Genomic DNA, 26,362 nt, shown 5'->3' with positions numbered 1-26,362 from the left:
AACAATTTTAAATAGCAATTCAGATCTGTGTATTTGCTATGATGTTCATCACAGTGCCAAATACTTAAGTATTAAGACTTAATAGGCTATTTTAATCTGGACTACAACATGCCATAGATGTTATTTGAAAGTGTTTTGATATTTTATTGTTAATTCACACTCACACATTAGGGCTTCATTTTTTAACATTATTTAACATAATCTGCCAATGAAAAATTCATCTTAACATTCATCCACGTTGTTCAAATCTAAAGTTGCAACTGTGTAAAATATTGTTCTGCTCTTAGGTGCTAATTAATAAACGATGGAAACCACTGAAACTTGTCCGATCAGAACAATTAAATTAGATGATGTCCATTTAAAAGGAGCTAGATGCACACACCACTCAAAGACCACTCATTGCAAACTGGAACAATATTTAATTAAGTGTTGTTACATGCGATAACTCAATATTGCGGGAGAACTGGCATTATCATCACCGTTAGAATCGTCACACGCTAGTTATAATGATAGCGATCATATCTGCTGTGAAGCTGCGTCAGCATCCGGGTCCTTTAGACATCGGGGTCCTAACAATAGGTGTGTGACTGGCGCCTGACTAAATAACAACAGCGATCAAACATTACACATATATTAGAACTGTATGAACATTAAATAACTGGCTGCCATTTTAGTACAAACTGTGTTCTTTAATGAGCTAACATGAACTAAGACTTGTATTTTTTTTTTTAACAAAGATAACTTCTGTAGCAAATGTAGCTATTGCTCATTGAGAATGTTAATGGTTAACTAATGAGATCTTATTGTAAAGTGATACCTATGGGTCTTTATAGTTCTTTTGCACTTTAATCTGTGCAAAACTTTTACATTTATATATTTTATATATTTATTGTATTTAAATGTTCAGTTATTTTTGTTATAAGAAAAAAGTTATTTAACCTGTTATACTGTATTATGAGCACTTTTTTAAAAAATAATTTCAATACAGTGATAAAAGCATGAACAATTAATTGCAACAGGAAAATTTGATACCTGCAAATCCCTACCTGGGACTCAAACCCACCTTAGGGTTAGGAGTCAAACTCTCTAACCATTAGGCCACGACTTCCCCCTATAGTCATCACCATTATTAAACTATAGGCAGTGCTATTTTAGTTACTGAGAAACTATTATAGTTTATTTAAACTATAATTTGTTTTTATATTTTCATTTTAATTTCAGTTAAAGTTTTTGTAATTTTACTGTTTGTTCATTTTTATTACTTTGTATCTATGTAGTTTCCTGGTGATAAACTGACTTTTTATGTTTCATTTTATTGCCTTAACATTTATTCAAGGAACCTTTTTCTATTTTTTTTTTATTTTAGTTAAATATAATTACTTTGATAACAAGAGCTTCTCATTTTTGCTTTTAACCCACAGAAACAGTGGCCTTCGTAGTTTACATCATTTGGAAATGTTGAAATTACAGAAATTTTTTTCTGTGGTCGACATACCGCCATAGATGCAATGAGCTTTAGTTGTATTGACCACGGAACACAAACAATTCCTGATGGTGTCCAGTTGGACATTGTAGAATGTTTTACTTAGTTTGATAATGTTAAGCAATATTTTTCACAGATGTTCTCTCTCTCTTTCAGTTATATAAGGGAGAAGACACAACCTTCCAGATATCTGGCCTGCAGAACAACACAGACTATCGCTTCCGTGTGTACGTGTGTCGCCGGTGTCAGGACAGCACGCAGGAGCTGTGCGGCCCACTCAGCCCATCCTCGCTCTTCACCCTGCGGCGTACGGAGCTCGCGCTGCCCGGAGAGCTCAACTCAGCCGAGACCCTGAAGCCCAGCGGCATGTTCACGACAGACGAACGATTCGCGGCGGCCTTAGTCGTGGCTTTCGCGGCCCTGTCTTTCTTCCTCGCTTATGTGGTGGAATACTTCTTCATGAAGTGAAAATCAAAAGGAACTCCGAACCAGCAGCCAGCCAAGGAAAAAAAAACATTTTGAGAAACACGAACACTTAAAGTAAACATCTGAAGCGATGTACTGTAGGCCGAGTATGTTATACAGGCTCTCTTCTTATCTTTCATCCCCTATCCTCTCTCGCTCTCTGATGCCTTCGAGCCTGCCTGTGCATCGCTGTGTCACTTATTCTTTTACAGCATGTGGATTTGCTCTGAACTCCTGGGGGAAGCAAAACCACGTCATCAAGCCTTACGAAGAGTTGCGCGACGGCCTGTTTTTGCATGCTTCGTTTTTGTATCCCTTTAAGTGTACGTATATGTGGGAGAAAAATGTATAGTTTTTTTTCTCCACATTCATGGCCTTACTTTATCCAAGTGTGCTTCACTGCATTTATTTCACAGCCATAGCTTTATGATTATGTATTACCGACGATCACAGTTCACCCAGTGCCGATTTTTATACATAATCACGCGATGTTCACAGTTTGTACGTCACAGTACGCATCACCATGATCCTTCTCAGAAACACGAAATACCGTTACCATAGTAAGGCTGTTGTAAAGCCCCCTGCGTTTCAGCTGCCAAAGCAAATTGCAATCCAAGTGTGGTTTAAGTGATGCTGCTATTGTGTTTATTTTTCCTACAAACGGAATCAGTTATCTAATATATAGAAATATAAATCTAAATCTATAAGATTCTATAGAGCTATTGTAATATAAGTTTGAAGTAGATCTCTCTTTTGGAGTGTGTCAGTTCACAATCTATGGTGCTTTACCTGTGGTCAGTAGTGGTGGCGGTCGAGGGTGAGGGAAGTTAGACATGCCATACGTTCGGTAACGACGCCCTTTGCCACCACACACCCTCTTTCTCTGGCCATCTAGTCCTAAGGTGCAGTGACACAGGGCTACTTCCTCGCCTTCCTGCCCCACGAATGACTTGGGCTAGGCTAACGTCGCCCTCTCAGACTGACTTGGGGCTCTGTGTGGTGCCTGTAGATGCAGGGACCAGCTGATGGCTGGAGTCACAATAGCCAGTGCGTAGCCCTGAAACCGAAATAGCCTGTTCCGTCACTCTGTGAATGGCGTTGGTCTTCGGGACTTCGCCCGTCTCGTTCTGTCTTTGGCCCTTACGTGTCAACACGTTGAATGTTTCATCATCTTTGAATCCGTGAAAGCCAGTTGGACATTTCTAAGGTGCTCTTTCAAGTTTTTTGTCAAAAGCAGCAGTGGACTCCTCCACCCGCTGCACAATGCCAAAACAGCCTGATGTGCTTGCAGTGCATCTTTAGCCAAGTAAAAGGTACAAACCAGCAGTTCCCATCAATCCAAAGAGTTCCTCCCACCTTACACTTGCAGAACAGTTAAGAGGTGTCTAAAAATGAGAACTACATGGGGAAGGATTTATTCCCCTTTACTGACAGCCTGTATTGTACCTCAGGGACATGGACTTTTCAGAGGTGAAGAAGTAGATACTATGTTTCTGAGAGGGTGCTGCGAAAACACTAAACGTTGCCGAATGATTCTGATACTGCAGTCATCAGTAGCGTCATTCCGTTGTATCTGCCTCTGCAGTTTTAAATGCGTTGTTTTCTCACCTAAGCTGTGCCTTGCTCCAGTTGTTCGTAAGCAAATCGTTTACTAGCTCAGAATACCTTTGCCAAAGTTAATGGGAAATTAAGGTATCACTCTTTAGAGTTATTTATACTATCTATTGCATACAGTACTTTAAATGGCAACTAAAGTGCAATCTTCATTTATTTATTTTTCAAGAAATTAAGAGATGTAGTTATTTACTATTCTCTCTATCTCTCTCTCTCTCTCTCTCTTTGTCGTAGCATGTTTTTTTTCCAGTTAATTTTTTTTTTAATGTATTGTAGATTAACGATTAAGGCCAGCATTCCTTTCATTCATAATTGTGGTTATGTTTATGTCTTTCATTAATTGGGAACATGTAGCATGTACCATGCTGAAACATTTCTGTATAACCAAACGCCTGCTCATCTCCTATCAGAACTCCAGCTAATTGACTTAATAGAGAACTGTAGTAAACGTTTAATCTGTTGTATTTTTTAATTGTGTGTGTGTAGCTACATTTGGCATTGCTAAAAAGACTGTTAATCTTACTGTTCGCCAAAGCGGAGGCTTGTCCAATTTTATGTCACTTTTTATTGTTATTTAAAGGGTTACTTGAGCAATCCTTTGTGACACTAGAACATCATTTCTTGAAAAGGAAAAACATACATTTAAATTAAATTTCATCTGTGACTACACTTTTTTTGGTAGTGAAAATGGTGCCATTTATTTGAGTAATCTTTCTGAGGTGAAATCTTACATGCCGTTTCAGACCGAAAGGAAAGCAAAACAAACTGTTTTGAGGCAAGTGACATTATATATAGAGATATATAGATACATATTATGACAACAACTAACAGAAATGAAGCACTTTTTAAAGCGAAATATTAATCTTTATTAGATTTATCTTGCTAAACTGTATTTCCTTGTCATTGTTGATATTGCTTTCAAATCGAGAGTATCATGCAGTCAGAAATGTCTATAGAACTGGCCCACATATGTTTTGTAAAAAGTTTGGAAGTCCTTTGGCGTCCTTTTAAAGTGAGTGCATTATTATATATATATATAAAAAATGCCCATTGTATAAATATAGTGTTTGGTCTTAACTGGCAATATCATTTTTTTTTGTTTTCTTTAAGTATTTTTTGTTTGTTTTCATACTGGTCCTTGTTAAATTGAAAAAAAATAATAATAATTTTTGTGTGGCCCAAGTACAGTTTTGTATTTTTATATTGCATTTTATTTTGTTTTATTTCCATTCTGTTTCAAATATGAAAATGAATTTGAACATGATGTTTGGAGATCGATCAGCTCTCAGTCATCCCAGAGAAATGTATAGAACCGTAAGTGTATTCAACCATTTTCCAAAAAAAGTATTTTTACCTCACTGTTATAAAAAAAAAAGAAAAGAAAAAAAAAGAAAAGACAAGGAAAAATATATGAAACATTCCAGGCTTGTCATGATCTACACTTTTTAAAGTCATATTTTTTTTTTTGTATTGTAAATGTTAGACAATTTCATATGCATAAATATAAAAGAAACTGCCATATCAATGTTAATGTATAGATTTTTTGCAAATACTACCCTATGTATGTAAGACGTAACTGTATCTTTAGCGTGTATGTAATATATTTATACCCAATAAATGTTTTAATTTTTTCTGACAGACTGTATTTTGTACTGGAGATATAAATCTTTCATATATATATAAGTTAGAGCTTATGACTGAAGTCACTCAGTCACTTGGTTCTTGTCTTTTGCATGACATGAATATTACAGCCCTTTGCAGTGAGTACAAATACTGATAATCTAGTACAACATTTGACATTATTAACTTCATATCATGTCCTTATTCTCAAAAACCAACCAAGTAGGAATTACGGAAATGCTGTCCTGCCGAGGTGTCTGATGTAGAAAGATGTTGTTCATCGAAGCTGCTAGTCCAATTTCATCCACCAGCAAAAGTGCTTCATATGAACCAGTTGAAGCAGATACTCATTCATACAGAAAGGTTAACAAGCCAGTGTAAAGTGAAATTATGAATAGCTTTATAATGAATAATAAATCATACATACAGAATATCTTAAACACTTAATCAGACTGCCTCAATTGCAGAGTGCTTATTTTTATGGCATGACCAATAATGCTACATTTGTGTTACCAAAGCAGTTGCAGTTTACAAATAGACCGTTTTGTATGTGCAACTGGTGTCGGTGTGTGACTTTCTTACCAAGTGAAGATTGTTTGTGGAAACTGACTGCGGTCACTACTTCAAATCTGACTTTTATTAGCCTGTACTTTTAATGCAAGAGTCTCTTAATTGAAGTCGATTGTTTGTCCAACTGTGGTGCACATTTATTTGAAACTGACCTGTAATTGACACTTTGAAGAGCATTTACACTCCCCCTCTCCATCAGGGCTGTGGTATGTTCTTCTTTATATATTTTATGGTGAGGGAAGACAGGAGTGGCAAGTGTGAACAGACAATCTCATTTTGCAGCATCACCTTCTGCCTCATAAGGTGATCCGACTGATTTATGAAACTGCTCTCCTCTTTTATTCTCTTTCTCTTCGGTCTGGAGGCCCTGACCTTCATTTGACATCAATAAAACACCAACAGTCAGACTTTGCACATGGACACAGGATTGGATTTGAAACAACATTTCATGAAACCCAAAATCCACTGACCCTGATGAAGAATGGGAGCATCTCAAATGAGCATTGCATTGCTTTTCACTTATTATTTATTTAAAGGCCATTATAGTTTGTAATTGACCACATAGTCCTAGATTTAATTATTATTCCAGCTGTCTGTCCATCTGTTTGTGACTTAAAGGACAGCCATAAAAACATAATAGAGAAAAACTAAATGTAGTCTTTTAAAACTTTTCACACATTTAATTCACTGTTACTTGACGTTTCTTTGTTATTGTGAAATGTACTAGAACTTTTGGTAGTGTACCATCAATACCAACATTCACAAAAGAAACCTCCAACACAACAGATATCCAATGGAATACGGGTATATTTACATATTTTACAATATACAGATATTAAAGTTTCTATACTGTACATCATTTAGAGCACAAGACACATGCAGTTTCTACAACAGATACTTGGGATGTAAGATACGGAGCCCCGCACATGACATGCAAGAAGAAATAAATAAATTGTGCACACTATTTACTAATTCGTTCCATCAATTTACTAAAACGTGCACACGATTACTATTGCGTTCCCTCAATTTACTATTGCATTCCCTCGATTTACTATTGCGTTTGCTCGATTTGCTAAATTGTGCGCAAGATTTAGCAACTCGAGGGAACGAATTAGTAAATCGTGCACACAATTTATAAATCGAGTGAACGCAATAGTAAATCAAGGAAACACTATAGTAATCGTTTGCCATTTTTATTACATTGAGGGAACGAATTAATAAATCGTACACACGATTTAGCCTTATATTTTTTCCTGTGTGTCATGTGCGGGGCTCCGTAGTAAGAGGACCTGTTAACATACAAATATACTGTTACAACATTTATTGCAGTGGTTTTAAATTAAACTTCTGTATAACTGGCTAATTTGGTACCTGTAGTTTAGCACATGAAACGCTGAGAACAAAAAAGCCAGCTTTTATGATGTTTGAGTACTTGAATGGACGAATGCATTTTGACTTACATTTCTTTGTTTTTAATTAACTTTCTTCAAAGTGTTTGAATTCTCTGTATTGCTTCAGTTCTGTAGCAGAGGCTTATGAACACAGACATAAAAAAAGAGAAAGCACTTGCTAAGGGAGCATGACATGCATTCAGGCACAATGCAAATGAACGGCATCACCTCTGCAGTCCCTGTCATCAGGTGCAAAAGGTTGCTGTATCTACAGTGATCATTTTGTCTTCCAGATTTCATTTAGATTTAAGGCAGCTGAAGTTATCTTTTTATCCTCTTCCTTTTTATCTCTCTATTTTTTATAAAACATCAAGGTATGTAATGAAATGTTGAGCTTGGATGGACGAATGGCTGTTAAAGAACTGAATCTTTCCAATCTACTCCCTGATCTGTCAAACACTGTATGATATATGGATGTGGATCTTAAGTCTAATTAGGGAACTATATCATCTTGCAAACACGGTGGCAGCAGTAGATGAGGTCTGAAATGGCTGTTCATGGTGAAGACAGTCTTTTTGACAGTCACAGGCTGGCAGTGGATTCCGTCCAGCACGGGGAAGTCTCTCCTTTGACCGCTGATGTGCTTATTCGTGGGCTATGATGCAGTACGAAAAGTTTGCAAGCTGCCATCCTGTATTTCTTGGACATGATGTTGTACAGAATAGGGTTGATTGCTGCACTCAGGTAAAAGAGTACAAAGGAGATGAGATTACAGTACTGACTGATGACAGACATGACAGGAGAGCCCATCTCTGTGGATTTGGAGATCAGGTAACGTCCAACATGAAAGGGAAGCCAGCAGAGCACGAAGGCAAACACCACCACAGCTGTTAGAGAGAGGGAATAAAAGTAACCGAATGGTGAAATAGCAGTTTCCTCACCTTGTTGCAGCAAGAATAAACATTATTAATCATGCACAAATGCTATCAAAAGAGCCTCTTTAACACGCGTGTGTACTATAACTGAAAGCTCACATAAGCATTTTTCTTAACATACAATTATGTACATTTAAATAGAATTTTATTTTAATGAATGTTTAAATAATAAAAAAATATGTATTTTTGTAGATTTTAGTTGACATAATATTTTATAAAGGTTTTGTGTCAACTATTTCTCCCTTACTAAAATGATGAACATTTTCATTAATAATAATAAAAAACATAACATCTTTTAGAACACAGAAGTATATTTGTGTCTCCATTTTTTATCTATCTTTATTCTTAATGTACAATTATAATTATTGACTCCTGCTCCCTTATATTTGTACAACAAAGAACTACTTTACGAAAATTTTATGTATCAGCATTCTATTCTCCCTCACGTATCTTTTTAGCTTCGCTACCAACACAATTTTTTGTGCCAAGCGCATCCCCTGCGTAACAGGTGCGCTTGTGCGTAAAGTGCGCGAATGATAAACAATTGAATCGCGGCTACGTGATGTTGCTGTGAAACCGGGCACTTACCCAGCATTTTCACTGTCTGTCTATTGTTTTTTTCCCGACTCGAAGCGTTTTGCCCAATCGTCTCCCTCTTTCTCTTCCAGAGCTTTCGGCCGATGAGACTATACAGAACAGTTAAGCAGAACACAGGCAAAAAGAAAAAGATGCTGGAGACCCAAACCATAATTGTTAAGAGCCCAGACCTAATGGCATATTCCGTCGCTTTGCATTCGTTAGTATCCCACGAGTTTGTCCCGTTTTCGTGCTCAACCCCGACGAGCACAAACACAGGTCCTGCACTAAAGAAGGATACTATCCAGAGGACCAATATGACCCCGCGCACGCGACCCCTGGTCACGACTACCTTTGCCCTAAGAGGAAAACAAATAGCAAAGTATCTCTCCACACTGAGAGCAGTGATGCTCAGAATGGTCGAGTACGTGCAACACTCGCTCACAAACTGAAAGAGTTTACAAAGTATGTTGCCGAGATTCCAAGGTCGGTACCTCCAGATTCTGTACAAGTCCAGGGGCATGCAGAGAAAAATAAATAAATCCGAAAAGGCCATGCTTGACAGGTACAAGTTGGTGGTGGTTCGCATGTCCTTGTATTTGGTCACCACCAAAATGGTCATGAGATTCCCCGTTACACCAACAAAGAAGAAGAGCACGCAGGTGACGGTGACCCCGGTTAGCACTGGGACGGGGAAGATGTTGACCGGGTGCTCGAATCCCCAGTATGTCGCGTTCTCATCCCAACTGCAGTTGAAGGAACAGTTGGACCGGTTCGTCCAGGTAGGCATGCTGAGAGATCATGGAGCGTCTAGATTCTCCTGTGAGAGAGAGCTCGGGGAGGACAGTCTCCCCACCGACTCCCCATCGTGCTGCGCGAAGGGCTGCTCAACATTTATCATTGAACTTATACAGCCTGTACCGCAGGATGCGAATTGTGGTAGTTTTGGAGGGACTGACCTTCCTAATACGACTTGAAGACCCCTAAAAGTCGCCAAAATTATAATGTATCTTCAAAGTAGACCTATGTTCTTTTATATATAGTTTTCTAACAACTTTTCTGAAACCACAAAAGGCAAATAAAAGTTCGCTAACAGTCGCGTCCGCCTGTGAAAAGTAACGCCGCTCTCTCCATTCAGCATTGCGCGTGAACAATTGCGACAAAACTGCCGTTGTTTACTCTAGGGTTACCTATAACAAATATACTCACACAAATGTAATTGTTTTTAAAAGTCTTTTTGACATTTGACGGCTAACTTTCAGAGGTGCAATTTTAGTAGCGCGCAAGCGTTACGCGCACTGACAGAGAATTGCCGACAGAATTACTCTACAGAATTGTAGTTGTCAGATGAATGTCCTCATGACACATCCTTACCATCCGTTCCACGTCTAATTTTAAAAATGGTTCCAGCTGATAGGAAAACTCAGAGGATTTAAGGACGGCAATCCAGCTTTTACTGCCCAGTTATCTGTCCACATTGGACAGAAAATCGTTAGTCTTGAAGTTATTTAAGACATCATTGGTCTAGGAAGAAAGATAAGTGTACAAGGTGAGAGATGAAGTCACCTCGCGGAGGATGAGAGACGCGCGTAATGCGCGATGCCTGTCAGCTGCGAATGCTGACTCTTTCATTAATGATGCTGTTGAGTCATCATTCAAACGTGGATAGAGCGTGAGCTGGGAAAGCGTAATTTAAAAGACAAAAGTAGAAAATGTAATGAAGATGAATACTTGTTGAACACTGCCATCATGGGGTGACAGGATATAATGCAGTCTAAAACATTCTACATTTCTAATAGTCGACAGACCAACAGTCTAACTAAAATATATATCTCTGGAATAAGGGGTTATCATAAAAATGAAAAAGAAGGCAAGTGCGCTTTAAATTGGAGGGGGGGGGGGGGGGGGGGTGAATTCTACGTCAGAAGCATGTCACGTTTCTCACAGCTGATTGGTGCAATATCTGTTTGGTTTCCGTTAATCTGTGTAGCATGTGGCCCCAAAACGATTTACGATATTCAAGCAGTTGCCATCTGTAGGTAACGTTTCCGTCTAGCCTGTTCATTTTATTAAGCTCTTTTATATATTTAATGAAAAGTTATCATTTGCAAAGTGACCTTTGAACAAGATTTGTATGACTTCATATCTTTAATTTCTTTATATGTAGCCTATTTGTAGGACTTCATATCTTTAAAATGTTTAATCCTTTTCCCCTCCTGCTGGTAAATAAAGACATGTAAACTTTGACCAAAGCTGAAATGCATCTAATCCAAATGTGATTTTGATGTTGACTGAATATTGTGAGGAAGGTAAATAAGGCAGAGATCATTAACCAGATTTATGACTGGAATGGACTGAGCAGCTGCTATTGAGCTGATTTTAAGCCTTCAGTAAACTGCCAGCATCAGTGTGTACAAGAACTAACTTGCATCAACCGAACTATTGCCTGGATAACAGGTAATTTCTTTCTTTTTTTCTTTCTTTCTTTCTTTCTTAGTGTCGGAGTAACTCAGCATTTACCCTCTCTTTTTTCTAATGAAAGATGCAAGCAAGGTATTCATTGTCACAGTTTGTGTATTTTCTGTATGTAATTTGTAAATGGGTGTTGTTGTTACTTTAAGGTGGGGTATTTCAGTGGCCTCTGGTCAAAGTCTCCATTATATTTGTTTTCTTCCCCAATGTCAGTACATATCAACAGTTATGTCATTTGCAGTAATATTGAACCCAGTTATCAAGTTATCACAATCAGCATACAAATCTTTATTGCACAGGGCAATGAAAGGCTTGAGAGGAAGTGTAGTTAGCATAGGATGGAATGAGGTTTCAAAAGGACGAATACATTTTTAGTAGTATTTATAATACTGTCCACTAGAGGGCAACAGCACTGTGTGTAGTACTGTTCTGACCCTTCAAGATTCAGTAAAAAATTTAGTTGCAGGTAATATCATGTCATTTATTACGATATTAAAACTACAGTTTGAAGTTTATGAAATATATATATAAAAAAACTATATTTTAATGAGCTATATATCTATAAATCTAGCTAGCTATGTACAGGTGAATCTCAATAAATTATAATGTTGTGGAAAAGTTAATTTATTACAGGAATTCAACTCAGATTGTGAAACTTGTGTATTAAATAAATTCAATGCACACAGACTGAAGTAGTTTAAGTCTTTGGTTTGTATTTTGGCTCACATTTCACAAATTCCCACCAATTCACAACAAATTAGAATACTTCATAAAACCTATATATTTATATAACATTTTTTTTATTTATTTACTGTACATGTAGTCAATACTTGGTAGGGGCTCCTTTTGCTTTAATTACTGCCTCAATTCGGCGTGGCATGGAGGTGATCAGTTTGTGGCACTGCTGAGGTGGTATGGAAGCCAAGGTTTCTTTAACAGTGGCTTTCAGCTCATCTGCATTTTTTGGTCTCTTGTTTCTTATTTTCCATTTATTCTTTATGGGGTTCAGGTCTGGTGAGTTTGCTGGCCAGTCAAAGCACACCAACACCATGGTCATTTTACCAACTTTTGTTCCTTTTGGCAGTGTGGCAGGTGCCAAATCCTGCTGGAAAATTAGATCAGCATCTTCAAAGAGTTGGTCAGCAGAAGGAAGCATGAAGGGCTCCAAAATTTCTTGGTAAACGGGAGCAGTGACTTTGGTTTTCAAAAAACACAATGGACAAAAACCAGAAGATGACATTGCACCCCAAATCATCACAGACTGTGGAAACTTAACACTGGACTTCAAGCAACTTGGGCTATGAGCTTCTCCAACCTTCCTCCAGACTAGGACCTTGGTTTCAAAAGGAAATACAAAACTTGCTTTGATCTGAAAAGAAGACTTTGGGCCACTGGGCAACAGTCCAGTTCTTCCTCTCCTTATACCAGGTAAGACGCCTCTGACATTGTCTGTGGTTCAGCAAATCCCTTGACACATCTGTGTGTGATGCCTTGACCCCAGCATCAGTCCACTCCTTGTAAAGTTCACTTTAATTCTTGAATCGATTTTGTTTGACAATCCTATTATGGCTGCGGTTCTCTTAGTTGGTTGTGCATCTTTTTCTTCTACAATTTTTCCTCCCACTCAATTTTCTGTTAAAATGCTTGGATACAGCACTCTGTGATCAGCCAGCTTCTTTGGCTATGAATGTTTGTGGCTTACCCTCCTTTTACGGGGAGTCGATGATTGTCTTCTGGACAACTGTCAGATCAGCAGTCTTCCACCAACCTGCGTGTATTTGGGCTGTGGGCCGTATTGCTGTAATCAGCTGAAGGGAAGGGTATATGAATGGATGTTGGGATGAAAGGATGTTTGTGAGTGGGGTTTTACGAGCAAACTGTGAGCATAGAGAAGAGAACATTTTTGGAAGAGATCAGATTGAGCGAGTGCAGGTGGAATTACGTCTTGCCTGCCACTAGGGGGAGCTGCTGTCTGATGCTGTGCAGGATAATTTCCCCATGATTGTGTAGCTTAGTGAACCAAACTGAGAGCCCATTTTCAAGGCTCATGAAACCTTTGCAGGTGTTTTGAGTTGATTAGCTGACTGTCACCATATTATAATTAGTTGAGATAGTGAATTGATGGGTTTTTGTTAAATGTGAGTAGAGATGTTCCGATACCCTTTTTCTCTTCCCGATACCGATTCCGATACCTGGGCTCAGGGTATCGGCCGATACCGAGTACTGATCCGATACCTGGGTGTGTATCTGTATATACAGCTGTATATACTACTAGCCCTGTGTAAATTGCTAGAATTCTTTTTATGGTGTGCTTCAGACAGATCCCTCAATAAAACATGAACAAATACATGGTGAACTACTGTATTTATTACAGTATTTTTATTATCTAACATGAATTTGACAGTATTATTTATTTTCATATGCAAAAAAGAACTTCAAATGCAGCCAAAAATCTAACACCGCAAACTAAAAAAGGTATTTAAGTTTTACAATATAACTGTATAAAAAAACTGCAACAAATAAGTCTAGGAATATAAAAAAAGATCTATTAATCAGATAATCTCTTTACAACAAAACAAGTAAAAAACAAGCAACCATCTAGGCATAATTATTATTATTATAGAGACGTATTATTATTACTGTAGGCTACAACAGTAGCTTTATATATTGTCAATTTACTCATGTAAACCAAACATTTATTTTAATGGGCTGCCATGAAGATCTTTGAGTGTCTGTGTTTATGATATGACAGTATTCTCAAATGAAACGGTAAATTCTCATGAAGTGACGGTTTATGCGTTCGTGTCCTCATGACACACAGCAGAGACTACAAAACAGCGAGCTCTCGCGCATCTGTGCCAGTCACCCACAGAGATGTAGATTTTGCGGGAGTAATATTTAAATAGTATTTTGCAGTTTAATATTCACAGACACTAGTATATATTCGGCTACTGTCTGGAGCCCTGCGCTTTGACTTACACGGAAGCGACTGAACGCAGCTGCCGGTACTGAATATACTTGAGAGTCTGTAACTACCGGTACTACAGAGACATACTGCTAACCACTGATCTATAATATAGAAGCGGCTTCACTGTCTTTTGGCAGTTTAGAATGTGATGAGTGATCCAGTCATATATAGATCAGGGCTGCTAACGCGTTTTCATTTCTTCTTCGCTGCTCTAAACAGGGGTTGCTTGTGGCAACACAGCACAACTTCCTGTGTTTTCAATGCATTTTGAGCAGCGAAGAAGAACCGTGCAGCAGTTAGGCAAAGCTTGCGGTCATAACTAGGTATTTTTTAAGAAAATGGTATCGGATCGGTATATGGGTTCATGTACTCGCCGATGCCGATGCCAGAATTTGTTGTGGTATCGGAGATATTTCCGATACTAGTATCGGAATCGGAACAACTCTAAATGTGAGCCAAAATCATCACAGTTAAAAGAACCAAATACTTAAACTACTTCTGTCTGTGTGCATTGAGTTTATTTAAACAAGTTTCACAATTTGAGTTGAATTACTGAAATAAATGAACTTTTTCATGGCATTCTAATTTAATGAGATGCACCTGTATTTTTCTCTCTCTCTTTTTTAAGTGAGCGCTATGGACCACTATTGTCTATATTTTTACATTTTTGTAGCCTTGTAAACATTTAGCCTCCTTGTAATGACAACCCTAAGTTATCAGTGTGTTGTCAAATAGGTCTAGAGTTAGATCAGTGTTGTTAGATAATGTAACAGTAATAAGCTAGCTTACATTAAGGGAGTTAACTAGTTAACAGTAAAGAATAAATTTTTTATTTATTAATAATACGTTACGACGCTGACTTTGTTGCATACATTCGACCAAATTGTTTACTTTTGTCTTTATTTCCTATTACACAATAGGGCTGTCAAAATAGCTGAACAACTTAATTTGAATTTTTTTAAATTCGATTTGAAAATATGATTAAAATGCATAATTTCAGTTATGGCAAAGAAAACGTTTTGCTTCTCTTCTGAGGCCTCAAGAGAGCGCATCGAGCAAAATATTACTAATGCACATTTATTCAAAGCATTAGAATACATGACTGTGAAAAAACAACAACATTAATATATAAAAAAAAATGTTTATGAACCAATTATGATTAAGTTGCTTAAAGAACTATAAACAAAACAGCGTCATGCATGCATAGTTAAATAAAAAGGGCGGAAAGCCAGTCACACAGAATACATTTTTTCATTTAAAAACCTGACATGCAGTGGGATTGGGGAACAAAAACCCACCATAAAGTCTCGAGATATTTAAAAAGAAAGTTTTTTTGGAATTTTACATGTCTTTCTAAACATGCGGCTCTCTTGTGCGAGACGCGAGTCCAACAGTGTCCCTCTAGAAAATGTGTGTTTCTGCGTGAATGGCTTGGTTTCAGTTTTGACGTAAAGAAGATCTTCTCCACATTGATGTTCTCTTTTTCTTTTTTTTGTAGTGGCTTCAACTGGATAGGCTAACATAAACCTTATAATGCACGGCACTTCGTAATCGCATCTTGTGCGCCACTTATAAAGGTCAAGTATATAGAATAGCATTCTATGAATGGACTGATGCGACTTATAGTCCGAAAAATACTGTAGAAATCGCTGCAAATATAGTGAAACAGCTGTCTGTCCCACAAACTAGTTAGCTGTCTGTTAACTAGTTAACTCCCTTAATGTAAGCTAGTTTATTACTGTCACATTAATAGCTCCATGAACCACCTGACCGCGCGGTGCTGAGTTCAAAGCATTTCACAACTGTTTGTTAGTGGCTCTAGTAGAGCGATATTACTCCGCAATATGCAATAGGATATTTATATGAAATGTTGCATTATTTGTCATACAGCGTATACTTGCGTATGGCCCCACTAACTGGTGTAGAAGTACCTAACAATGACTGTAACCCTAAAACAGATATATCCCGAAAAGTTAGATTTCAATTCTGATTGGTTGATTGGGATGTTGTTCCAGGATCAACAAGGATGTTGATCCAGGAACATGTTGTACTTGGTAAAATCACACTCACCATAGACTGTATAAAAACATGGACATTTTTAAAGCTCAAAGTGGGCGGGGCTGGTCATCACCATCTTGGCAGCAAGTCGGCGCATGTTACTAGCGACTAATCAAAAATGGGCAAAAAGGTAGGAGCTGGTTGCTTAAACCACACCCACTTAGCTTTGCTGCGGTGATAGTGGCAGCAATTCACCTGTCACTCAAGTGTCCATGGCCTAAATTATGCAAAACTTTAAGGCTTAATATAATTTAAACGGATGAGTTCAAAAAAATTAATCCCCCTCACAGTTGTCACGAAGGGCAAAAATATATAGATATATAGATATATAGACCAAAACTATGTTTTATACCATGCTGTAAACATGTTTGTTTTTTTTCTGCTGTAAAGTTGGGCATTTTAACTTGGGGAGACTATGAGACTGACTCCCTTTCGGAGCCAGCCTCTAGCGGCCAGACGATGAATTACAATTTTAGTCACTTGAGCGTAGTCTTCGCGAGAGAGAGCGGGACTCAGACTTGCGAAGATCGAACTATGCGTACTTGGTATTGAGAAACGGTCACTCTCCGTCACACTTGACGTCATGAGAAATTATCCTCCACAGCATCAGACAGCAGCTCCCCCTAGTGGCAGGGAAGCAAAGTAATTCCACCTGCACTCGCTCAGTCTGATCTCTCCCAAAATTCTTCTCTTCTCTATGCTCACAGTTTGCTCATAAAACCCCACTCACAAACATCCTTTCATTTCAACATCCATTCCTATACCCTTCCCTTCAGCTGATTTCAGCTGATTACAGCAGTACGGCCAACAGCCCAAAGACGGTTGAAGATGGTTAAATTGAACATTCAAAAAATTTCCTCCACCTCGTATGTATAACAGACTTGTGTACGGATTGATTTATGTATTAACTGGTCCTCGCTTTGAAATATAGCCACATATGCTGGAATGGCTTAATAAGTAAATAAACAACAAACAATCAGCAATACGGCTCCTTGTTTTCTAATAATTATCCGTAGCTACTTCTAAATTCAATACGCCCATTCAGTGTCCCTTGGGACCTTATCTCACACATGCCAGCCTTGTCTCCTTCAACCTCCAATTCTATTTCCAAAAGGTCATCCCTCTGTCCATCCCTCCTCCCCTCCCTCACTCTACCCCTTCCCTTCACCAATACCCTCTCATCCTCAATACTTCCCCACTCAAAAACATCCTTTCATCCTAACATCCATTTTTCCACCCTTCCTTTAGCCATTTACAGCAATATGGCCCTTGTGTCTCTAATAATTCTCAATAGCTACTTAGAAAGTTGTAGAATTTTTAAGAGGTTTTATTGTATTTGTTATGCTTGTATTTTAATTGTTTGCCATGAAAATAGCATAAGATGGAATTAAATTGAAATATACTACTATTCAATAGCTTCATATTCTCCACCCCTCTCCATACTTTGCTGCTCTCTCACTCTCTCTCTACCTCACTTTCTCACTGTCTCCCTCCTTCCTTCCCTCCCTCATTATACCTCCTCCCTCCACCAATACCCTCTCATCCTCAACCCCCCCCCCCCCCATTCAAAAACATCCTAACATCCATTCTTCCACCCTGCCTTCAGCCATTTTACAGCAATAAGGCTCTCATGTTTCATAATAATTCTCAAAAACTCCTCAAAAACATAAAACTCCTTCAACCTACAATTATTTTCCAACAGGTCTATATATATATATTTTTCACCTCCTTCCATCAACACCCTTTCATCCTGCCATCTACACTGCTCTACAAAGGCAAAGTGAAGTAACTACACAAACACTGAAACTGAGAAAAATGCTTTTAAAGTTTTTACATCAGCCAGTCAAACATGTTGTGGGCAAATTAGTGGCAATGCATTAATTTAAATGCTTTTTATGATTAATTTTTTTTATAAATAAAAACCATGACCATTGATGTGACCTTATACAACTGAAACACTATTCCAAAAGAAATGTGCAGTATCTACAAAATAAATCAGACTAGTTATTTTTGTGTTTCTTAATACTTCTGTTTTTAATAACTTTAATAGTTTTATTGGTGTTTGCATGTTGTGAATGTTAAAATTACTCCGTAGTAAGCCTTAAGATCTCTTATCGTAATGTTCCTTTCACCAGAAAGAGTTAAGCTCATTTTATTTAAAAAGTAATCAATTACAGACCAAGAAGCTAAAATCCACACAATTTCAACTTTTCCTAGCAATAACACTAGGGATGCCATAAAGGAAAATAAGGGATCATTGTGATTCTTTATAGGAAAATAAAGGACAGAATAAGGGATGCTCAAAACATGTGTACTGTACCACGTCCATATCTGCAGTTATACAATATACAAGGTGTATAACATTTTCTCAGAAAAAAAAAAAAAAAAGATTATTATAACGTTGTCAGAGTGGATATGAAGCAATGCAGGTAGACTGTTTAGTTTGCTAGCGGCTGGCTAGTTAATGTTAACTGATTATAAAGCTGTAATCTGCCTTGCTAAGAGTTAATATTTTGGTATCTACACGTCTTTGGATATTTGCATTTAAATGCAACCATTTCAACCATTATTTACCACAGGATACCAAGGCAGACCACATAGTATCTGTGGTCTCTAACAGGAAAACAAAGCCAGAACACAGTAACTTCACTTACTGTGGTTTGCCTTGGTATTAGTTTGGATTTTGTAGTTACTGCAATTTTGACACTCTCGTTTCTCTGAAATGGGACAAAATTGAACCAGGAGACTAATCACAAGATGTCACAAAACCCATTTTAGGACTTAATTCAGTTTTGACCAGATGTGTAGTTACTGCGCTTTGCCTTTGGATGGCAGTAGAGGCCATATACTTAGCCAGCTACACCACCTACTCGGGCAGCCTCAGTAGCTCATTGCCCTCCTCCCACCTCAGCAGCTCTATGCTCAAAAATTTTAGCCAAAGGTTGTCTACTGCAGTTCAGCCAGGAGACATAATGGGGCACTCTCGACTTACTCTTTATCTTAAGCATGCTCAATTATTATAACCTCAACCATCCCTCTCAAGCAAAACTACAGTTTCAACTGGTTATCCGCTGCAGCTCCACCCTCTTCAGTTATTCCTAAGCACCCTCAAACTAATTTATCTAGAAGTCCATTGAGCTCAGCCTGCTAAGGCTGATATCACCAATGCCTTCAAAGTCTTGCCCATCCATCCAGATTTTTTGCGATCCTTCTGAGTCTTCTGGAAAGGGCCCTATTACTGCACTGTATGCCTCACCTTCGGCTGCAGAAGCAGACCCGGGAATTTCGACTTTCTCTCCAAAACACAAAACTGGATTTCACCAACAACCACATATTCCCTTTAGTCCTTCACCTTCTGGGCAACTTCCTAACATAACACTTCCATTGCACCTACCGGGATAAGGATTTCCACACTAATCAAGGTTTTCATCAAACTCAGAATTCCATTTTCAGAGCAGAAAACCTCAGGGTGAGGATGAGGTATACCACCATCGAGTTTTAGGCATCATCCTTAATTCTTTAAAGAAAATCCTTCTTGTACAACCTTCTGTCTAAAGCAGCAGCCATTTTATCTCTCCACAACAGTCATATTAGATGATGTATGCAAATGGAAATGCGCCTCCAGCAGCAATTCCTCCCATCCCAGAGCAGCATCTTCTATCTCTACAGTATATCAACTATATCTCTCATCTCGATGCCTTCCAACTATACTGATGCAGCACACTCAATAGGCTTTGATGGCTATTACGGTGGGCGATGGTTTCCCTCTGAACAACCTTCAAGTTCAGTTACCTTAGTCCGCAGTCAATCGCTTTCTCCATTCGGACAATGCAGTGAACGTTAGAATTATAAACAAGGTAAATTGTGTTCTGCTGTTATGCAACATGTGCAGGCTCACCTAATATCTGCCTGACCGCTATTCCTACTCTGAGCAATTCCTACTCTCATAGCCAACTCATTGTCTCATTTCTCTTTTCAGAAATCCAGAGCGTGCTTCAGTTTACCTCTCTGGCTGGAACAGCGCCAAGCTCACCAGTTCCCTCTATCAGTTCCTTTCCATCAACCGACATGCTGCCTTTGGAACTTAATTTCTTAAAATATCTGAATGTGCTCTTTTCAAGCCTACTTATCAGGAATATACTTTTTCTATAAACTAACCACAGGCAACAATTGCTCTGCTATCTCTTATTCTCACACATCCAAGCCTGTTAAAGGCCTATGAAACAAGAACCTATGCCAAACCACCAAACGCCTACCACTAACCTACTTCTTTTCTGCATAATCTCATAGGATCATGCTATCCAAATTCAGAGACTGATCAAACTTTAGACTTCATGTTCTCATTAGCATTCTTCGGCATCCTACGATGCTCAGAACTCACTCCAACTCCTCTACATTCAATCCTTCTATCCACTTCCTGTACATCTTCACACTTCAAAGAAGCAAACTCACCAATTAGGAACCCCCATCCCGAGTTTCTCTGAGCCATCAATTCAAGATGCCCAGAGCAACCTGACCATCATCCTATCCTACATTTTCATCCTCTTCCAACTCATCCCTAACATTCTGAACAATAAATGATGTATTTACATATTTGGTTGTGTTGTGGTCTTTGCTCCTGAAAATGCTATTAAACTGTCACTTTTCTCTTAATCTCTGTTCTTACATTGCACTGTCTCTCTTTTTATTTCTTACTTTTACACATACACTCAAGGGTCTACAGTTGAGCTGGTATTGTTTTGTGTTTGAGAGAGACAGAGATGTTTGCTTGTGTCTGTGATAAATGGCAGTGCCTGCCATTTTAGCAAAGGTATGGCCGCTCTGTTACACCCTGCTGTGGTAATTATTACAGATTCCATAGACCAGAGGTAGAAAATTGAAAATATAAATTATTTATGGTGCACAGAGGTCTGTCTTCTCTGTCTTTGTTGGCCACAAAGCATCAGATATGCTGGGATGTCCTTTAGTGTGGTGTCTTGCTCTTGTTCTTCAGTGATTAACCCATTTAGACACAGTGGAGTGGAACTCTCCTCAACATGGAACATAGATGGATTTTTGGAGAGGAAGGGTTTCAGGAAAGTGCTTGCAGTTTGTTTGTAGAGCAGAACAATCTGCTCCAAGTGTAAACTATGGCCCTGACTGCTGAGCAGCCTGGAGATAAGTTGGTTTGACCTTTTCAACTCCAAGTCGTGGAGATGTTGCTTGTCATTTTAGCATTGTCAGACGTCAGAGCTCTTGCATGAGACTTTGTAAACAGTACTTTACACAGCTTGTACTGTAAAAATACTGATTGCCTTACATGTCATTTTATTAATAATATATGAAGAGTTTGTTTCCAAAACGCAATAAATCCATTTAGAATAATTTGTGTAAAAAATTTTTTTATTTACCAAGAAAGTGGCAAGATGAAAACGTCTTAGGTTACGAATGTAACCATGGTTCTCTGAGTAGGGAACGAGACACTGCGTCCTCTAGGGGTTGCTATGGGGATCACCTCGTTGTGACCCGTGTCTGAAGCATACATTGAAAAAACACCCAACGAGTTGGCCGGTGAAAGCATCTGACATCACTACCAGCATGACTATAAACAGGCATATAGACTATAAACAGGAGAACACGTCATTCACTACTTCACCTGAAGCTTGCGTCCGCACCACGGGAGGGAGATTTCAAAGGAACATCCTTTCAAGGGAGATCCTTTCAAGGGAACTTTGAACTGCGTCCTCTAGGGGTCGCTATGGGAAACAGTATACCTGTGCCGCCATGCTGAGGGGAGTGCAGGCCAGAATCATGGCGAACACTAAGTACCAACTCTACCATTTCAATGGGAGTTGCCCCTGGGACATATAGATGGCTGTCTGTGACAGTACCCCTTATGGCCAAAGGCCTAAGCTACATACCCAAATTAATTGTTAGGGCCTCAGCCTGGGGTACAGCTGAAGGCTTGGAATCAGGAAAGATTCCTTTAAAGGGATACGGCTAAGCATCTAGCATTTTATACTAAGTCTTGCCTGTCACACAGGGGCTACAGTGCTGCATGCACTGAATTAAAGTGACAGCACATTGTTCGCGGTAAAAATTAACATGGATTGACAGGGAAATGCAGTGATTTCACAATAAATGTATACTAATTAAAGCCTACTGTGTTTCACACGCAACACATGAGTTTTGGCTAGATTTAAAACAAGAAAAAGAGTAGCTTTAGAGAAACAAGGCAACATTATATATGCACTTTTATAGAGGCAGAAAAACAAATTTCCCTGTAAAGGGAACTTCGAACTGCATCCTCCTAGGGGACACTATGGGGAACACCTCGTTGTGACCCGTGTCTGAAGCATACTTTGAAAAACGCCAACGTGTTGGCCGGTGACAGCCTCTGACGTCACTACCGGCGCAACTATAAATACGCGCCCTTAGGACCCGTCACTTATTTTCTTCATCTTCATTGACTGTTTTGTTTGAAGCATGCATCTGAGAAACGACCAAAACAGTAAGAGCAAACTATCATTGTTATATGTCTACTAATAAACTCTGTGAGTTTCCTTTACAGTGCTCAGTTCCGGCCTCGTGCTCTGGTTTTCGGCAGGCGGCCGCGCCGCGTGGGTTTCCCCCACCCGGGGCACGACACCCACCACGGAGTGAGACCCGCATGTGGGAAGCAAGCGCTCTGCGGTTGCCCATCCCACACCCCCTCCCAAGAAGCCTGGCTGATCGTCAGAACTGGCACAGCACTGCAGGGAATTGCATGGATGTCCGGCCAGGTCACCCTGAGGGGCCACCTTGCCACTTGGCGCATCCGGCAGGATGTCCGGCCAGGTCACCCTGAGGGGTCTCCTGGCCGCTTAGTGACGTCCAATGGGAAGGTGGAGGTGGTAGTTACAGAAGTCTTTCTGTATGTACTGCCTCAGGTGATGCTCCCCTCGCTTAAGGTTTGGAAAATTGGAACTGGCCTCTCCTGTGCGATCCAGCGCCTCTGCGATGCTTAGGAACCTTTCAGTACACACGCTAAGCCTGTGTACTTTCTCAAAACCACATGGTGGTTAGTGTGCATGTGAACACTTTGCGCACTGTCTGAAATCCACGTAAGTGGTTAGTGTGCACGCAAGACTGCGCACTTTCTGAAATCCACGTAAGTGGTAAGTGTGCTTTCTGAAATCCTATACGGTAGGATTTCCGCGCTCCGCTTCGTTTCCTTTCTTAAGATGATTAGCCCTGGGTTCCTTGGGCTTCATTCAACCAGTGTGTATTTGTTATACACCTCAAGCATCGCTTCCCTCAACATAAGGGGCTGTGTGGACAATTCTCGTGGTAGTTTTGCAGCGCTCCCCTTTTCCAAAGGAAAATGAGCGTGCTACTCTGAGCTCGGAGTCCTCCTCTCATAGGAGACTGAATTCTAGTTTTTTTCAACAGAACGCTCCAGTATTACATACTGTTTTTGAGACGCACTGTGAGAGCAGACATCCTGCTGAGGCAGGGGCTGAGGCTCGGGGAATGGCACCTTCGTATCAAGGTGATGATGCAGAGTTGGAGAGGTTGGCCAGACTTGGGTGGATCGGTTTTGCGGCTTGAGAGAGCATCGCACTATCCCCTCTGGCTTCCTCTGACTCATCCAGCTCCACTGGGGCTGGACGCCATGGTACAGGCGTGGCCGAGGCTTCATCTGTACATTTCTTTCTCCAATTGCTCTGCTCCCGGGCCATTCCATCTACGAGCTGCTCTATCAGAGTGCCACGAGAGCCCCTCCTTAGAACAGTATTTGTAAATCCATGCTATGGTAAGTGTGCACGTGAAGTCTTTGCGCATTTTCTGAAATCCACATTGTGGTAAGTTTGCATGCTAGTACTCTGCGTTCTTTCTAAAATCCTATATGGTGAGGGCTTCGCGCAGCTGCTTCGTGCCCTTTCTTGAGTCGGTTAAAGCCCCATTCATCTTGGGCGTCACTCCACCCAGGTATCCTCTGATACCTATCTAGAAATGGGTGTTGCTACTAACTGTTGGGACAGCTCTTTGGGCAAGTTTTTGCGAAAGCTAGTGGTAGCCCCTGTGTGACAGGCAAGATTTTGATAAAGAACATGCTAGGTTCTTAGCCGTATCCCTTTAAAGGAATCTTTCATGATTCCAAGCCTTCAGCTCTACCCTGGGCCGAGGCCCTAAAGGTAAGTTGGGTATGTAGCTTAGGCATTTGGCCATAAGGGATAATGTCATGGACAGCCGTCGAACCGTCCCAGGGGTGACTCCCAGTGAAATGGTAGAGTTGGTACTTAGTATTTGCCATGATTCTGGCCTGCACTCCCCTCAGCATGGCGGCGTGGGTATACTGTTCCCCATAGTGTCACCTAAGAGGACGCAGTTCGAAGTTCCCTTGACAGGGAACGTCTCTGGTTACGAATGTAACCATTGTTCCCTGAGAGGGAATGAAACACTGCATCCTCTAGCTCAATATCATGCTTCGGACGCAAGCTTCATGACGAAAATAAGTGACGGGTCCTACAAAAGGCACGAGAGTCGACTGTTTCTGTTACTGGCGAGTTTTAATTTTGAATGTTTGTGATAGCCTAACAAGAAAAGTAGGCTAAATGCTATTTTTTAAATGTCTTGCAGCTTGTTTCAGCAACTTATTTAAAAACCTAGCAGTCAAATGCATGAATAATAAGTTGTTTATATTTGAATTTAAATATGTCTATGAAAGATTGTTACTGTACTGTGATGAAAGAATATCACAATGCTGAAAATGCTTCTTTTTTTATACACGATTTGATATCAAAATAATGGACATGTTGTGTTTTGTGGCTTAAACAGCTGCAAATCAGTAGCGGACTGCAAATGCGTCCTGTGTGAAAGCACAATGAGTCTGTGCTGCTTCACACCACATACGTTACGTTCATGCATTTATGACCTCTAGACTAGACTATTGTAATGCACTTCTAGGCGGTCATCTTCTAGGCGGTTATCCTTTAATAAACAAGCTACAGGTAGTCCAAAATGCAGCGGCTAGAGTCCTTACCAGGTCAAGAAAATTTGATCATATTACCCCAATTTTACAGTCTCTGCACTGGCTACCTATTAAGTTCCGTATTAGTTATAAATTATTATTACTTACCTATAATTTCCTTAATGGTTTAGCTCCTACGTACCTAAGTAGCCTTATACCACGCTACAATCCATCACGCTCCATATGGTCACAAAACACTGGTCTTTTGGTAGTTCCTAGGATAGCAAAGTCCACTAAAGGAGGTAGAGCTTTTTCACATTTGGCTCCCAAACTTTGGAATAGCATTCCTGATAATGTTCAGTTTCTCTCACTGTTTAAATCTAGATTAAAAACACATCTCTTTCGCCAAGCATTCAAATAATGCATCTCATAATATATGAATGCAGTTGTATCTGATCAAATCACATTCTTATTCTTTAGCTTGGGTTAAACTAATTCATTTTACTTTGTAGGAACAGCAGCTATGCTAATGATGTCTCTATATGTTTCTCTGTTTTGTTTGATTTACACAAACTCCAGTCTGGATCCAGAACACCTGAGAAGAGATGATGCCAACCCCTCAGAGGACCTCAGATGATGCTAACCCTGAAACAACATACAGAACTAACAAATATAGCTACTTACTATGCAATCACATTATAATTGCTGTTAATAGTGTTCATCCTCTGGTTGACTATGTCTTGTATACATTTTTCATAAACTAATCACCACTAAATATTGTAGAAACTTAATTTTCTGTAAAGTTGCTTTGCAATGATTTGTATCGTAAAAAGCGAATTGAATCTTTCAGATTAATCCAGTCAGAGTTATATAAAAAATTGTCTTTGATCTTTCAAGCTCTATCATTGCAGTCAGTGTGTTGCATTGCTTCAGTCCAAAAGAAGTTAAATAAAAAGTGCCCATCCATAAGAAAAAAGTTATTTTATGGATGGACGCCTTTTATTTTACTTCTTTTTATACACCTAGGATGCTTCGGGGGTGAGTAAAACAGCATTAAAATTATTGGGTGAACTAACCCTTTAAGCAGCAAAACTATTTTCAACATTAATTATATTATCATATATATATATATATATATCAGTGTTAATTTTGACACGAAATTTTAATTTAGTTTTAGTCTTAGTCTTTTGACTATAATTCTTTTTAGTTTTAGTCAAGTTTTAGTCATCTGATTTGTTTTAATTTTAGTCTTATTTTAGTCGACTAAAATTGCTTGGT

General features: G+C 39.2%; 2 protein-coding genes and 1 long non-coding RNA gene across 5 annotated transcripts in view; 2 read left to right on the top strand and 1 right to left on the bottom strand.

The window, feature by feature from the left end:
• LOC128028986 (fibronectin type III domain-containing protein 3B) overlaps nt 1-5,193 on the top strand; it is a 124,510-nt gene extending 119,317 nt beyond the window's left edge. For both annotated transcript variants that reach the window (XM_052616414.1, XM_052616422.1), the window contains exon 26: nt 1,640-5,193. In XM_052616414.1, the coding sequence (XP_052472374.1) occupies nt 1,640-1,951 (312 nt within the window). In that variant the 3' untranslated portion in view covers nt 1,952-5,193. The remainder of the gene's footprint in view (nt 1-1,639) is intronic.
• A 1,348-nt stretch (nt 5,194-6,541) lies between these two features.
• On the bottom strand, nt 6,542-9,737 carry LOC128029025 (growth hormone secretagogue receptor type 1-like). Its single transcript, XM_052616475.1, has 2 exons — nt 8,667-9,737; nt 6,542-8,030 (listed from the first exon to the last, which is right to left on the bottom strand). Exons 1-2 carry the CDS (start codon nt 9,442-9,444, stop codon nt 7,726-7,728), a joined length of 1,083 nt encoding a protein of 360 aa, XP_052472435.1. The 5' UTR covers nt 9,445-9,737; the 3' UTR covers nt 6,542-7,725.
• A 1,006-nt stretch (nt 9,738-10,743) lies between these two features.
• Nucleotides 10,744-26,256, top strand: LOC128029027 (uncharacterized). 2 transcript variants are annotated; one of them, XR_008187292.1, is made up of 3 exons: nt 10,744-11,111; nt 12,211-12,554; nt 25,664-26,256. It is a non-coding gene; the product is annotated as an uncharacterized LOC128029027 (long non-coding RNA). The 2 variants fall into 2 exon arrangements; XR_008187293.1 differs by lacking the exon at nt 25,664-26,256 and adding an exon at nt 20,132-21,516.
• Nucleotides 26,257-26,362: the final 106 nt, after the last annotated feature.

This window comes from Carassius gibelio, chromosome A2 (genome assembly GCF_023724105.1).
Source record: "Carassius gibelio isolate Cgi1373 ecotype wild population from Czech Republic chromosome A2, carGib1.2-hapl.c, whole genome shotgun sequence".
In the NCBI taxonomy this organism is placed as follows: Eukaryota; Metazoa; Chordata; class Actinopteri; order Cypriniformes; family Cyprinidae; genus Carassius; species Carassius gibelio.
The sequence above is the reverse complement of the archived record's forward strand: the minus strand, read 5'-3'. Positions and strand labels throughout refer to the sequence as shown.